This window comes from Ornithorhynchus anatinus, chromosome 10 (assembly GCF_004115215.2).
Source record: "Ornithorhynchus anatinus isolate Pmale09 chromosome 10, mOrnAna1.pri.v4, whole genome shotgun sequence".
Classification (NCBI taxonomy): Eukaryota; Metazoa; Chordata; class Mammalia; order Monotremata; family Ornithorhynchidae; genus Ornithorhynchus; species Ornithorhynchus anatinus.
Window position 1 is genome coordinate 51,537,272 of NC_041737.1, and position 15,872 is coordinate 51,553,143.

General features: G+C 56.3%; 1 protein-coding gene across 1 annotated transcript; it reads right to left on the reverse strand.

Annotated features, from left to right (window-relative positions):
- Positions 1–1,284: 1,284 nt before the first annotated feature.
- Positions 1,285–15,621, reverse strand: WEE2 (WEE2 oocyte meiosis inhibiting kinase; the record flags this gene model as incomplete). The annotated part of the gene is made up of 11 exons (XM_029072876.2): positions 1,285–1,628; positions 2,611–2,753; positions 2,986–3,156; positions 3,894–3,979; positions 4,475–4,582; positions 6,481–6,627; positions 9,051–9,172; positions 11,197–11,369; positions 13,724–13,763; positions 14,428–14,624; positions 15,445–15,621. Coding segments are annotated over 11 exons (1,530 nt in total), but the record flags the coding sequence as incomplete, so codon positions are not given.
- Between the last annotated feature and the right edge of the window lie 251 nt (positions 15,622–15,872).

The window sequence follows — 15,872 nt, forward strand, 5'->3', positions numbered from 1 at the left end:
GGGGGCAAGACTTGCTGCCATTTGAAATCAGTGAGAGATGCGGCCATTCCGGTCCCAACCCTACAGTTATGGCCACCATTTCTCTTGGAATAGATGGGAACTGCTGGAGTAAAAATGGTTCCCGTGGGCCCAAAACCTAAAAAGGGCAGAGAGGAAGGTGATAAGTCCCCTGCAGTTGCAAGAGGAGAGTTCAGTACCCTAAGCCCACGAGCCGAGAAGCGGCATCGGCGAGCGGAAAGAGCACGCAAGCGGGAGCCAGGAGGCCTGGGTTCTAATCCCTGCCCCAGCACCTGCCTCCTGCGAGACCTCTGACAAGTCAGTTAAGCGCGGGTGTCTATTTCCTTATTGGTAAAAAGTGAAGATTTAATACCTATTTTTCCCCTTTGACTATGAGCCCCAGGTGGGACTGTGTTTAATACACTGCTCTCCACACCGTAAGCACTCAAATTCAACTGACTAAATGACTTTGATAATATCGTGTTCAGGCCACTTCTTGTCCCATAAGCATTTAACACCCACCACAGTGATTATCATTAAGTTACTGGGCAGAAGACTGCCTGTTGTCAATTAAGCTAAGGTGGTCAGCCTTTCGAACCAAGCCTCATTTGGCCATCCAATCAAGACCCCTATCTCCCTCCCCCAGGAATGTTTAGATGAATTTTTGTTCCCATCTGCCATCCCTACCTTTCAGTAGTCAAGTTAAGCGAGCTTGCTTGTGTGCGTAAAAAGAGGGAGAAAGCCTTGCTCGGGGTTGAACGTTTTCCTCCTTTTCTCAGAAAGGGCTTTTTTTGTTTTTGTAAAAAAAAGAACTTTATTTACATTTTTCCATTCCTTTTTAGAGAGGATGAAGGAGGGGGAAGGATGTTTTTTTTCAAGTTTTAAAAAAACGGTTAAAAAGCCTAAAGTTATAAAATCCAATTGAAACTAAAAGAAATCCCACCACCACCCACCCACACACATGGAGGAATCAGAAGTGAGAAACGAGTTAGATTGGGGAGGGGAGGGGTGCGGTGGAAAGAGACCAGAGCTGTCCTGGGGGCCAGAGAGTCTCCAAAGGGGTGGAAGGGTTAATCAGCAGCTGCAGCCTCTCACAGACTGGCTCTGAGCAGGCGCCTTCCCCAAACCACTGCTGACTGCTGTGGGTGCTTGGGGGAAGGAGAAGAGGAGGAGGAAGAAGAAGAAGAAGGAGGAGGAGGAGGAGGCAGGAGCCTGTGCCGCCCTTAAGGCCCTGCCCGCGCCCCACACCTCGCCTCAGTGTGGATAATGAGAGGACCCCGGCCTCAAGCCCGCAGACCCAGGAGAAGGTTCTAGCAGTCGCTCTAGTCAGAGGCTGGTATCCGTCAGGGATCTCGGAATGACAGAGAATAGGCCTCGAGGTGCGGGGAAAACAGACCGGTCCTCTCTCTATTTCAGGGCGGCGGGAGAAGGCCCGGAAGGTGGTCCCCCGATGGCCGAGGGCCGATCAGTAGCCCATGAAGGTGAGGCTCAGAGAGCGGGCGTTCTTCCCTCCCACCAAGCGCCGAGAGCCCTTGGGCCGGGCCGGGGCAGCTCGGGGGGCAGAGGGCCTGGAGCCGCCTTGGCGGAGGTCTTGCTTGAGGCTCTCGAGCATCCGGGTGGCTCGGAGTTCGCTGACAGAGAAGCGGAGACAAAAAACACAGAGGGTTTGGAGAGTTGGCGGGGCTTAGCCAGCCCGAGACCTGTCGGTGACCAGAGGAGGCAGACGGGGCACACCCCATTACCGTTCCGTTCTCTGTGGGCATCTCTCAAGCCCTAGCCCCCCTTCCACTGCCAAGGGGAAGCCTAGAGGGGACTGGGCCTGTAGCTGCAGCAGGAAAATGGTCTATGAGGCCTTCTCCCCTACTTCAGAGGAAGGCGGAGATTAGGCCGGAGCACCGTCCGGTAGCCGTTCCGTCGGCACTCCCTCCCACCAAAGTCATCCAGGTCACAGAGGGAGGCAGTCAAGTTGCAGGATGCCCCGGGACAGACTCCGTGTAAGCCCGTTGTGGGCAGGGAACGTGTCCACCATCTCGGTTCTACTGTACTCGCCCAAGCACGTGGTAGAGTGTTCTGCACAGCAAGTGTTCAATACATGCCACTGATAGATTGGATACCCAAAACACACGCATGAGGAAAACCCCAGAGGGAGAAGAAAATGAACACTTCCCGTTCAGAAGGCAGAAACACGACCCTAGTTTGAGGCTTATCTCAAGCCCATCCAGAGCTTCCCCGGGCACCTGCCGGACTCTGAGGCCCAAGAGGCCCCCGTCACCTGCATACGGGCAGAGGGGAGAAGCTGACTAGGATGAAAAAACCCAGAGTGAGTCAAAAGGAGGTCAGCGGCGGTCAGCTCGGTACAATCGATCCTCTCAGGCCGTCGTATTTGAGCACGTACCGTGTGCAGAGCACTGGGCTAAGCCCCTGGGAGGGTACAATAGCGATACAACAGACACATTCCCCGCCCCAGGACCGGTCACTTTGCCCACTGGTGAGAACGGAGTCGGACAGGACTCCCGCCCTCCCCCGTCACCAGTAAGAACCCCACCCTGGGTCACGACCTCCGCCTCCCATTCTATCCCCACTGGCACCGCGGCGACGTCCCCTCCTCCCTACCTCTCCAGCTTGGCGGTCCGCACCTTCTCCATGTCCAGCTGCTGGCGGAGCTCCGCCGCTCGCCCCAGCGAGGGCCGGAGCACGGGGTGCCTGGTCAGAGCCGCCGCCGTAGGTCTCGCCGCGGGGTCGGGGTCGATCGTGAGCTGGGGGAGGGACCCGAGAGACCGTAAGCCCCAGAGGGCTGAGTCCGAGCCCGCCCGGCTCACTCCGCCCCGTGCTTAGAACAGCGCTCGACATCCGCGGAACAGCACCGACGCCGACGTGGAGAAATGGAAGCGGAAACGCGCGTTGCCGATCCGCTGCCGCCTTGCCGCGCGACAGCTGGGGACCGGTCCCTCCCTTCTCTTACACTCGGCCCGTTCCAGGCGCACACACCTTCAGCAGGTTGTAGAAGTCTTCAGAAAGCCGCTGGGGGATGGGGGGCAGGTTGCCCTGGCGGATGTGATGCCACGAGGTCCCGTTGAGCGGCAAGTCCTCCGCGCCGGCGGCCACGGCGACGGTGAGCCCCAGGGCGAACACGTCGGCCTTGGGCAGGAAGCGATACTCCTTCCGAGGGAAGGCAGGCGGCCGGTTAGGAGGCGGCCAGGGTTGGGCCGAGTGCTTGCTCGGGGAAGGTGGTGACTTTTGGGGCCTCGGGGAACCCTGTGCCTTCAGGGGAGGTGCCGACCTCTTCGCCAGCTCTCGGGACCCAGAGATCCACGGCGGGTTCGGGGACGAAGGCCCGGGGAAGTGTCTTTACCATGAAACACCTGGGTGGGAGTGTGGCCTGGTGCAGAGAGCCCAGGCCTGGGTGAGATCAGGATTCTAGCTCCAGCTCTGCCCCTCACTTGCTGCGTGACCTTGGGGAAGTCACTTACCCTTCCCAGGTCCTCAGTTCCGTCATCTGTAAAACGGGGAGAAGACACGCTCCCCTTTTAGGGTGTGAGCTCCGGGAGGGATCGATTGACCACGTAGGTCTTGCGCCCACCCCAGAGGGTAACAGAGATCATGATGAAGAAACTCAAATCTCAAATCCTCCTTCTGGTCCTCCCCCTCTCTCCAGGGAAGAGTCTGTGTGAGCCTCCAAACAGGTTTCTGGCCTCGGGAACCCAGAGGGACAGTGGCTGGGGGGCAAGAGTAGGCCCGGGCAGAGTAGGAGGGTAGAGTCTACACCCGTCCCCTGACAGGGTAACCCCTAAGCCCGGGAACGCTACCAACATTTCCACTTCCTGTTTGTAGGGAGCAGGTGCCGGCAGGCAGAGACGAGGCCCCCTACCCTGCCCTCCCTCCTCTCCCAGACGTACCTCTTGCAGAATCTCCTTGGCCAAGAAACGGCTGTCTCCTTCCTCCACTTGGGGGTTTCTGATGGAAGTCACGTGGCCCAGGTCACCTGCTCAGAGGAGACACACCTGCAGCACGACTGGACGAATCCCTCCCCATCGCTCAGCCTTCCGTCTAGACCCGTTGGACTTCTAGACTGGAAGTTCCTTGCGGGCAGGGATCGTGTCCGCCCACTATTGAATTGTTCTTTCCTAAGCGCTTAGTCCCCTCTCAGGGTCGCATCTGGAGAGTTTCCAGTCCTCTACCAGTCTCGGCTACAGGAGGGAGAATCAAGTAGAGGCCTACCCATTCCATTCCTAGCTTGGGCAGTGGCTGGCCGGTGGAAGGCTGAGACTCGAGTTTACTGCGGGAAAGGCGGCGATGCTAAACCAGTGCCGGATTTTTACCAAGAAAACTCTACGGATCCACTACCGGGACGACCGCAGATGGAGAGCGGGGCGTTCTGGGAGAGATGTGTCCGTGGTGTCGCACGGCTCGGTGTCAGTGCTCAGTAATGTCGATCGATTCACCTGAGAGCCGGCTGACGGGAGGAAGGAGAACTCACCGATTTTGTACATCACGCTGGCAGACAGGAAGCAGTCATCCTCAGTCTCCCCCTCCTCCAGAACAGCGGGGGATTCACCGGTCAGCTTACGGCAGATGAAGATATTACCTGAGGAGGGCGATTGGGGTTTGCCCCCATCTCTGCCCACCCCCTCCCCTTTGCTCCGGGCCACCATCTCCAGGTGGACGGGGTGCCTGTCTGCACGTCCTACGCCTCTCGTCACTCCCGCTCCTTCGTGCCCCTTGGAGGAGTGTCTCCTCAAGGCCCAGCCAGTTTTTCCATCCGAGAAACTCCAGCTAGAGCCCGGCCCAGGCCGGGATCCGGGGCCTGGTTCTATCACAGCTCAGATGGATAGAGAACGGGCCTGAGAGTCACAAGAACCTGGGTTCTAATCCCGGCTTCGCCACCTATCTACTGGGTGACCTTAGGCAAGTCACTTAACTTCTCTGTGCCTCCGTTACCTCATCTGTAAAATGGGGTTAAGAGCTGGACACCCCCCCCACGTGCTACAGGGACCGTCTCCAACTGGATTAACTTGTATCTACCCCAGTGCTTCGCTCACAGTAAGCACTTAAGTGCCGTAGTTATTACTGAATTGAGGCAGAGTCCGAAGGGGGATGGGCAGGCTGAGGTGGCTGGGACTGCACAGACCCAGCAGCCCAGGGACCACCACCCCCATTTGGCATTACCATCCACCGAGGGGAGCGCCAGCTGTGCCGGGGGTCCAGAGGTTGGGCGACCGGTGACCCGACTGGGTTGAGCCCGTACTGAGCGGGCCTGGGTGGCACCCTTCTCCTCTCTCCCACAGATGGCACAGGAGAAGCAGCGTGGCGTAGTGGATAGACCATGGGCCTGGGAGTCAGAAGATCGTGGGTTCTAATCCTGACACTGCCACTTGTCTGCTGTGTGACCTCGAACAAGGCGCTTCACTTCTCTGCGCCTCGGTTACCTCCTCTGTAAAACGGGGATCAAGACAGAGCCCCACGAGAGACCGCATCCATCCCGATTTGCTTGGATCCAACCCCAGAGTACAGTGCCTGCACACAGTAAGCACTTATATACCGTAATTATTATTATGGTTTCCAGCCCACTGGAGCACACTTCCAACTCCCCTCCTCAACATCCCCCGAGCAGCTCCGCCTTCACTGCTCAGAAGGCCCAGAGGGGTGACCTCAGGTCAGCGGGTCAAAGCTACCCAGATTACTTTCCCCTTTTTAGTCAGCCCTGACCCAGAGGCAGCCTCTGGCTGAGTCATATGGCTTCCGGGGAAAGTTCCAATCGACCGTCCCACTGCTGGGAAAAGTCAGGCCTCCCCACTCGGCAGCCCGCCGAAGCCGGCGAGGTCCATCGAGGTACCACGAGAACCTGGTGGCAAGGGATCGTGGAAGACCAGGCCATCCTAGGGTCAGGTGGAGCCTGGAGCTGGGTTGGGGGGGGGTGGAAAGAAAGTGCAGAGGGAGCAGATCCAAGGCTGATGACCCATCGACAGGGAGCAAAGGAGGAGGAAATAAGAATAGGAAGCAAAAACTAAATGGGGTGGAGAGGAGAAAAGTCCTCCTCATCACTCCTCTCCCCGGCACATAAGGAGGCCACCGCCAGTGCTCCGAAGCCAGGGTGGAGCCCCACTGTGTGACATCGCCGGTGCTGTCTTGCGGAAGCACGGGCGAACCTTGAGCGTTTCCCCGGACGCCCTCCCCTCGTCCACCCCACCCCTTCGTTCCAGGGCCTCTGTGTTTCCTCATCCCAGGTCCCCCAAAACACAGGCACCATTTCTGAGCCCAGAACTCGGTGGCCCAAGCAGAAGCATGGAGACAAAAAGATACTAGACAGAGAGGTCCCCAGGTGCCCCGTCTTGACATGCACCTACCCTAGCGCGTAGAATAGCGCCATGAAAGCAAACAATAAAAACAGACACAAACACACCCAACCCAGGAAGAACCATAGGGGAGAGGGGATGCCTGGGCAGAGCAAGCTGGAAAGGAAGGGAGGGGGCTTCAGGTACTGACTGGGTTTGAGGTCCAGGTGCACCAGGTCAGAGTTGTGGATACCCCGAAGGCCCAGGGAGACTTGCAGCAGGATGTTCTTGAGCTCGGGCTCCGGAAGGAGCTGGCCGCTCCTCTTGCTTGCCAGCACCAAATCCTGCAGGCTCCCACCTAGCGACAGTAAGAGTCCCGACGGTCAGCGGGGCCAAGGACGAGAATCCAATTGAGCCTCCCCCCGCCATTTACAACCCTATCTCCCCTGAGCCTCCGTTTCCTCTGTGGTTCAGTGAGCTAAAATGGGCCCTCTATTACCTCAGGGGAAGAAGAAATGAATCCTCCTCACCTAGAGCTCTGGGGACGGTTAGAAAGGCTCAGATTGTCAACCGGGCTCTTGTTCGAGACTTAATTATAGGCTAGGAATAAAAGGTCTCTCAAGTTAGATCCACAACCTCTACCAGCTTGGGAGGCAGGGAACCTGGTTTCAAATCCTGGCTCCGCCACTTGTCGGCTGGGTGGCCTTGGGCAAGTCACTTCACTTCTCTGGGGCTCAGTTACCTCATCAGGAAAATGGGGATTAAGTCTGTGAGCCCCGTATGGACCGAGGTCTGCGTCCAACCTGATTAGCTTGTATGTAGCGCAGTACTCAGGACGGCACCTGGTACATAGTAAGCGCTTAACAAATACCATTAAAAATATATATACAAGTGACACGTATTATAGTCAGAGAAAAGCCTCAAAACACACCTAACCTCCTCCCTCTGGATTTGAAGTGGAAACTGAGAACCCCAATCAACCAAACGTATTTATTGAGCATTTACTGCGGGCAGAGTAATACATCAAGTACTTGGGAGAGTACAATATAGTGGTTAGACACCGTCCCTGTCCTCAGAGAGCTTAATACTCTGGTCCCCTGCTAATCCCCTTAGTCTTCCTTCCTGCTACGGATCCCCCTCCCTGCTGAAATCTTTGGAAAGCCCAGAGAACGGCACTGCAAATCGTTACTAGGGTTTAAATCGCAGTAAAAGTGCAAGATCACCCCACTGTCCCACCCTGCGAGCTCCTTGTGGGCAAGGAATGTATCTACCTTGTCGTATCCTCCCCCCAGCACTTAGAACAGTGCTTTGCACACAGTAAGCACTTAAATACCATTGTTATTCACTTGCACTCCCCAGAGAGCTTAGTACACACAGAAAGCCCTCAGTAGATGCCACTGATTGATACCCACACCTGACAGTCTGCTCTGGGTTGGTAGGAAGGGGCTCTGTCGTGGCCAGGTGAGAAAGCCAACCCCTGGACTAAGCCTCGTGACACCCCCGGACCTAGCAGCCACCCCTAGCACCCCCATACTTCCTCTGCAGCAGCCCTGGTCTAGCTCCGTCGGCTTCCCGGAACCTGCAGTTATTTTCTTTTCTCGGTTCGTAAATACTAGGTCAGTCACCCCCATTCAAGTGGGAACCCCTTTGTGGGGAGGGAATGTGTTTATTGGCTCATTTCGTATAGCACAGGGCCTCCAGGGGACAGTCAGAAACCCTGAAGAGATGCAGCGTGGCCTAGTGCTTAGTACAGGGGCTGTAGCGAGCGCCATCATCATTATAATTATCAGTGGATTGAGCCCGGGCCTGGGAGTCACAGAGACCTGGGTTCTAACACCGGCTCTGGCCCCGACATGTCACCTCACTTCTCTGTGCCTCAGTCGCCTCATCTGTAAAACGGGGATTAATCCTGTGAGCCCCATGAGGGACAGGGACGGGGTCCGACCCGATTGGCTTGTATCCACCCCATTGCTTAGTACAGTGACTGGCACGTAGTAAGCATTTAACTACCCCAGTTACTATTAGTAGTATCGAGATGGAAAAAACAGCCAGTCTATCACTCTCCCAGGCAACGCTCGCCACTAGCTCTGGTTTTGAAAAAGAGGAACAGCTAAAGATCGCTATCCTTGAGGGTTCCTCAAGGATAGTCTGCTCCCCCAGAAGGACGTGACCGTAATGAAGCCGTCGTCCCCCCCGTCCCCAGAACAGGGTGACCTTGGCCGGCCCCAGCAGGTACTGAGCAGCCAGGAGCGGGGTTGTGGGACGCCTCCACGCTGACCTTCGCGTGTACCATTTTGCAGAAGTCCATCCAGCTCCACCCTCCCAGGACACCCCCTCCCCCAAGCCTTTGCGTTCCCCTCGCCAGGGCCCCGGGAACCACTTCCGAGCCACGACGCTCCCCGCCTGGAGACGAGGAGGCCGAAAACAGAAGCTACCAGTGAGAAAGGGGCCTAACAATAATATTTTTTAAGCATTTCCTTCGTGCCAAACACTGTACGAAGCACAGAGATACCACGCAAGTAGATCGGACAGATTCAGTTTCACGTGGGACGGGGAGAAGAGATCCTGAAGCTCCACTATAGTTGAGGAAAGGGAGACACAGAAGTGAAGCGACTTGCCCGACGTCACCAGGATTAGAACACGGGTCCACGCTCTTTCCACTAGGCCACGCTGCTTCTCTGGTGCCCAATCCGCCCCGGGGCCGGAGACCGGTTGTCGCCCGAAAGCCAGATAACTGGCCACGGCAGCCAGTGCCCCCATCCCCCCCCTCCCAGAGCTCACCATTGCAGTGCTCGTTCTGGATGATTATGTGATCATCCTCTGCCCAAGCGGAGTAGTAACGTACCACGTGGGGGTGATGTCCTAGCACGGCGTGGGCGTACACTTCCCGCAGCGCTGCGAGCCTGCAGACAGGAGACACACAGAGGCTCCTCGTGGGCAGGGAACGAGCCTACCGACTCTTCTACATCCTACTCCCCAAGCGCTTAGTGTATCGTTCGGCGCACAGGAAGTACTCGATAAATATCGCTGATGGATCCTCGCATTCCCTAGGCTGTGAGCAGGTCCTGCTTGTGATTTTCGTTAGGAGTGTAAGCTCCCTGCGGGCGAGGAGCATGACGACCAACTCTTATTGTACTCCCTCAAGGGTCTGGTACAGTGTTCGGCGCATAGTAAGCGCTTAAATACCACAATTCTTATTACAGACCAGGGAGAAGAAAGGTTAGTCAGCAAGTCAACAACGACCCCTGCTCCCGGTCATATTTATCGAGTGCTTACTGTGTGCGGGGGCACTGTACTAAGCAGTTGGGAGAGTACAACAGCCTCCCTGATCTGCACTAGAAAAGCCTTTTGTCAATCTTAGTTTCTAGTTGCACGACGCCCCAGCTAAAGCACTCCTACTTTACCTCCCTGGCTTCCTATTACTACCGTCCAGTCCGCACACTCCAGCCTACTCACTGTACCTCCACCTATCTCACCGCCGACCTCTCAACCACAGCCTGCAATTCCCTCTCTCTTCGTATCACTCTTCCCCCTCTTCAAAGCCTTATTAAAAGCATATCTCCTCCAAGAGGCCTCCTCCAACAGGGCCCTCATTTCCCCTTCTCCCTCTCCTTTCTGCATTATCCTTGCAGTAGGATTTGCGTCTTCTATTCACCCCGCCCTCAGCCCCGTACCACTTAGGTACGTAGCCATAATTTAATTTATATTAGCGTCTGCGTCCTCCTCTACACCGTAAACTCGTTTCGGGCAGAGAACGTATCTACCAGCTCGGATCTGTCGTACTCTTCCGGACGCGTAGTATAATGCTCGGTACATAGTGAGCGCTCAAATATGATCAGTCTTCCTGGTCAGACACCAACCTAGATATGAAGAAGACCAAAAGCCCTCGAGGGACAGCCAGGGAGTTGGCAGAGGGGAGCCCATAAAATGAGAGCTTGTAAACCTTGGGAACCCAGTGGAAGTTGTCCGTTGGCCACTGCGAGCCTGTCATTGGGCAGGGATTGTCCCTATCTGCTGCCGAACTGTACATTCCAAGTGCTTAGTACGGTGTTCTGCACATATCGAATGAATGATCGCTGGCTGCTTTGAGTTCTCCAAGAGACCTCAAATCTCTCCATCAATTAATCAGTGATTTATTCAGCACTTACTGTGGGCAGAGCCCTATACTGGGCACAATATAATAAAGTTGGAAGACATATTCCCTGTCCACAACTAGCCCTAGACACTGAAGAGAAAAAAAACAAACAGAAAACGACAACAATTTAAAAAAAAAAACCCCAACTCCCCAGACATTACAGGGAGGCAGATGCCATCACCCCAAGATGGTACCAGCCTCTTCGACCACGCGCCCAGGGTGGAACAGGGGCTGTATCTGATCCTCTGCATTTATCCTAGCACTTTGGCACAAAGGAGGTGCTTAAATCACACCATCATTAGGAATTCAAATCTTGGTTTTCAGGGATAATACAGGGTGGGAGCACAGTAATGTCTGCTAGTTTGAAGGACAGGGACACGCACTCTATTTGTATTGATATCTGTCTCTCCCACTCTAGACTGTAAGTTCGTTGAGGGCAGGGAATACACCCGTTTATCGTTGTACTGTACTCTCCCAAGTGCTTAGTACAGTGCTCTCCACGCAATCAGTGCTCAATAAATACGAGCGAATGAATCGATATAGATACACCAGTTACACACCGATATAGAGGTAGAACGTAAACTCCTCGAGGTCCGGGAGATCGTACTCTCCCAAGCGCTTAGGACAGTGATGGATAAGAACTACCTGCAAAGCGGACTGCGGGTGAAGGTTGGAGGAAGGCAGAGTGAGAGAGTTTTCAAGTCGGAAGCTCGTTACCCACTTGGGCACAGTTGACAAGAGACTGGACATTACTCTGTCCCCGCTCCCTCACCCACCGCGCCCCAAACTCACTCATTTAAGGACCCTGCCAGAGGCCTCGTGGAGCGTTTGATTGCATAGATGCACCCATCCAGCCTCTTGATGCACTTGAACACGGAGCCGAACTCCCCGACCCCGATCTTCTCCAGCTCCAGGAATTCCGTGTCGTAGCGGGAGACCATGTTGCTCTCACGCAAGACGCTTCTCTGAGAGGGAAGGGGGGCCCGGTGAGTGTTCCTCACAGACAGCGTGACCCCGGGAGCTGCCTGGGGTCAGACAGTCTGCCCCTCCCCGTCCCCCCAGACCGAGGAGGTTGGGAAGGCAGAGCCAGGCATCAAGGACCCACTGGGGAGGTGAGCAGCGGCCCGCCCGGCTGGTCACCGTGGACAACGCTGCACTATAAAAGCAGACCGTCCGATGAAAGATGCCCACGCTTCCTCTGAACCCATCTCATCTGTCTCACCGACATCCCCTTGCTCATGTCCTGTCTCCAGCCCAGAACTCCCTCCCCCTTCCTAACCAGCAAACCACCACTCTCATCTTCAGTGCCTTGCTAAAACAACAGAGAGGCATCATACCTCTTTTTTATGGTAGTTGTTAAGCATTGACTACGTGCCAGGCAGCGTATTAAGCACTGGGGTAGATACAAGCTAATTAGGTTGGACCCAGTGCATGTCCCACTTGGGGCTCAGAATCTCAATCCCCATTTTCTAGATGAGGTAACTGAGACCTAGAGAAATGACTTACCCAAGGTCACATGGCAGACAAATGGATTAGAACCCAGGTCCTCTGACTCCCAGGCCCGCGCTTAATCCACTGTGCCATGTTGCTTCCTCTTCCAGGAAGCCTTCCCTGAGCGACATTCATTTCTCCAACAATTCCCCCCCTCGGTCGTGTCACCTCTGCCCTTGAGTCTGTACCCCTTAAGCACTGAAATTCCATCCCCAAATCATCTTTTAGCACTTTGATACTCACCTCCCCCAAGCAGCTACATCCACATCCTTATACTCTGCTCTTTCTCCTATCTCTAATTTAACGTCCGTCTACCCTCTAGACTGTAAGCTCCTTGAGGGCAGGGAACACGTCTACCAGCTCCATTGGATTATACCCTCCCACGCGCTTAAGCAGGAGTACCGCCGTGCACGCAGTAAGCACTCAAACACCGCTGATCGATGGATCTCAGCTGGGCGCCAGACCAAATCAGTCAACACCATCCAGGGAGAGGGAGGTGAACACGCCGAGAGGAAGGTGGCACAGAAGGCCGGCTAATTAAGGTACAGAGCATCAAAACAGGAGGACACCACCCCCAAAATAAAAATCAAGTCGTGATAAATTCCTTCCCAGTCACCCAGCGTCAGATTTCTCTCCCTTCAATTTTCAAATTGGTGCTTCCCCTTCCCAGGGTGGGTGGAGATGTTAAATGGCACCTACATGGCCCCCAGCTGAGGGAGGTTGGTAGCTAAGTTAGCTTGCCTTCCCAGGCAAGTCAGCTGCACTGGGGACAGAGACACTTGTTCTGCTGCAGACTGAGGAGAGGATCTGTATGTGTGTGTTTATATGTATTAATGTCTGTGTCCCCCTCTAGACTGGGAGCTCTTTGTGGGCAGGAATGCGTCTGTTATACTGTACTCTCTCAAGCATTTAGTATAGTGCTCTGCTCACAGTAAGCACTCGAATACGACTGAATGAGCGAATCCCCGCACACGGCTAAGCAAAGGCTCCCCCTTCTCCAAGGGGGCGAAGGGTCACAGGGCCCAGCTCCAGTTGGCCGGTCTCAGGACAAGTTGCTCAGTGGGACAAGGGGAGACGGCTAAGCAGTCAGGGCATGATGTCGGGGATAAAGAGAGGAAGGGAGCCGGGGAAGCAGAGAAGGGTCCGGGAAGGCGGTCGCCACATTCAGCGACTCCAGACCAATTTTGGTGTCACACGTCACCGAGGCTGGAACTTGGCAACCCCGCCACACACCCTCTTCTCCGCGGGAGGCGTCCCCGGAGCCATCTGCTGCCATCTCACCGAAGCAAAAGCAACTGGCTGAAGGCCAGTGGGGAGATACCCGGCCCCCAGATCACCCACCCGGACACCCCCATCCGCTAGATCGAGGGTACAAGCCGCCCGGAACACATCCGGACCACGTAAGGACCCCAGACGGGACACAGCCGTGGTCAGCACTCACAGCAATTCATCACCCTGCTTTTACCAAGACAGTTTTCTACCCTCTGAGCTCAGAACGAGCTGACCCCACTGAGTCACTCAGAGAGCAGATGAATTTGCACAATCAATCGGATTTATTGATCGATCGATTGCACAGCCCCGGACATGGAAAATGGCAGTTTTTCCTTCCTCTCGATGGAGTTTCTTTCTCCAGCCTGGAAGATGGATCGGATTACAGGTAAGGACAGCTCGACCCCAGCGAGGTATGAACTCAACCACCCCGGGTCTGGCGAGCTGGGCTTCCTGGAAGTATGGAGGTTTGGGGACTGCTAAGCTGTCAAGGGCAGATGAGCAAAGGGCAGGAGTAAATATTTGTGTTCCTTCCTGTTCAGGGCTGGGTTGAACTCACCTTAGCAGGTAGGCCTGCCTCTACCGGACTGGCTTCTTCCCTGCAGGGAGAAAGAGAGAGGGAAAGACAGACACACAACTCAGCGGAGGCCGGCAAGAGGCCTGGGGCCCTCCTGCAGACGGCCGCCTTACGAGCCCTTAAATATATTTCACCAGTCAGAGGATCTGGGTTCTAATGCCACCTCTGCCATTTGTCTATGCGACCTCAGACAAGTCCTCTGGGCTCAGTTTCCTCATCTGTAAAATGGGTAACACACGCCACAGTCTTCCTCCCTCTTAGACCCTGCGCCCCATGGGGGACGGGGACCGTCTGCCACCCGGCGGCCTTATCGTGTGCACGATCGGCTTCCGGGTCCCTCACTGACCTTTTCAGCCACAGGCGTGCTCCTCGGTGAACGTCTGAATTGTACTTTCTAAGCACTTAGTACAGAGCTCTGCACACATTAAGCGCTCCATAAATGCGATTGAATGAACGAACGTCACCATCCACGGTGCCGCCTCTGACTACGAAGGACAGCTCTGTATCCCGTACCTGCCCAAGTGTCTAGCGCCGTGCTTGGGACCCAGTAACCTCATTATCAATACGATCGTTAATGATACTAGAAATGCGCTTCTCAAGTTGAGTCCACCAGGGAGTTTTTTCTGCCCCTCTGAAACTCAGAGTCCTCCCCGCTTCGCCGTCCCGGGCCCGCCAGAGACACTCACTGTTCTCCTCTGGCTTTCCTCTTGCCGCTGGAATGGAGGAAGAGCTGGCGGTAGGACTCGGGAGTGAAGGGGTTGATGTTGACGAGGGACGTGGAGGCCATCTCTTCGGGGGCCGTGGCGGGGGTGAGCCGCAGGTGCCTGGGGCCTCTGGCCGGGAGCCGCTCCGTGGAGCGGCGGTCCGAGTTCGCCCGTAGACCCTGGGGGGGGGGGGGGCGAGGGGCCGCAGCGGTCGGGTCATCCCCCCGACCCCCACACGCACACCCACCGCCAGATACGTGAACCTGGCCCTCCCGGGGAGCCTGGGCCAGCGTGTCCACCGGGGTGGGCAGAGAGAGGGGTGCGGACGTGTGACGGAGACTGGCCTTCTCCTGGCCTGGCGGGGGGCCAAGTTCTTCCCGCCCCTGAGAAAGCTAGACGGGCGATATCTTATGAACCTCCCACCCTGATTCCAGCCCAGCCGGGGAGGTGGAGGGGGGCTACAGACCCTGCCTGGCTTCAGGGAGGGAGGGAGGGACGGTCTGGAAAATGGACCGGTCCCGGGAGGGTGACGGAGAGGGAGCCTCGAGGAGGCAGGATGGGGCAGTTTTTAGTCGGCCTGACTAGACCGCAGTAGCTCCACAATCACCTCAGCCAGGGGCTGCTCGGTAAGCATTTTTGCTCGGGGTTGCCTTTCTCCTACTAAGAGAGGGGCTCCGGAGCCACAGCCCCCACAACCGTTCGGTAGTGACCAGGCCACGTGCCTCTCAGTAGTGTTCTCCAACTCCCCCCACCCCCAAAGTCTCGTGAGAATGAATATTCGTTCAAATGACTACGTGAAAAATCAGTTGGGAACTGTTCTACACCATTGGCTGGCAGGCTCCCCGAAGCCAACCGGACAGACACCTTTCTCCGTGTCATACCGAGCTCGGAGCACCCGTGGCAGGCCGGCAATCGCCGTGAGATGGCCTCTCCTGGGTGCAGGAAGCACCATAGCTGCCCCGGACCCGCACGGGCTCCCCCCACAACACCCAACGTCACCTGGGGGGTGCACGGAGTGTCACACAGCTGCAGCTTCTTCCAGGTGGCCTGGTGCAGTGGCGTCCCGGGACACTCCGGCCCGGCCCCGACGCTCGCCCTCCGGGACGAGTCCCGTCTCCGAGGAGGACGCGTCTTGCTCTGGTTGGGAGCCGGGGGGGAGCCGGGGGGGGCCCCTCTGAGGGGTCACCAGGAGAGGGGAATGGGTCCGCCAGAGCTGGAAGCCACCGCTCCTGTCCGGCGTCTGGGTCTCCCTCCCCCGCTCCCCTTCCATCTCCGTCTCTTCCTCGGAGTCAGAAAACTGCAACTTCTGCCGGAGGTGAGCGCCGTCATCCATCTTGGGCCCGGGAGAGCGTCCGAAGGGAGCCGGGCAGCGGCTCTCCTGCCTACTCCGAGGCGGGGACGGGGGGACGACGGGGCTTCAGCCTGCA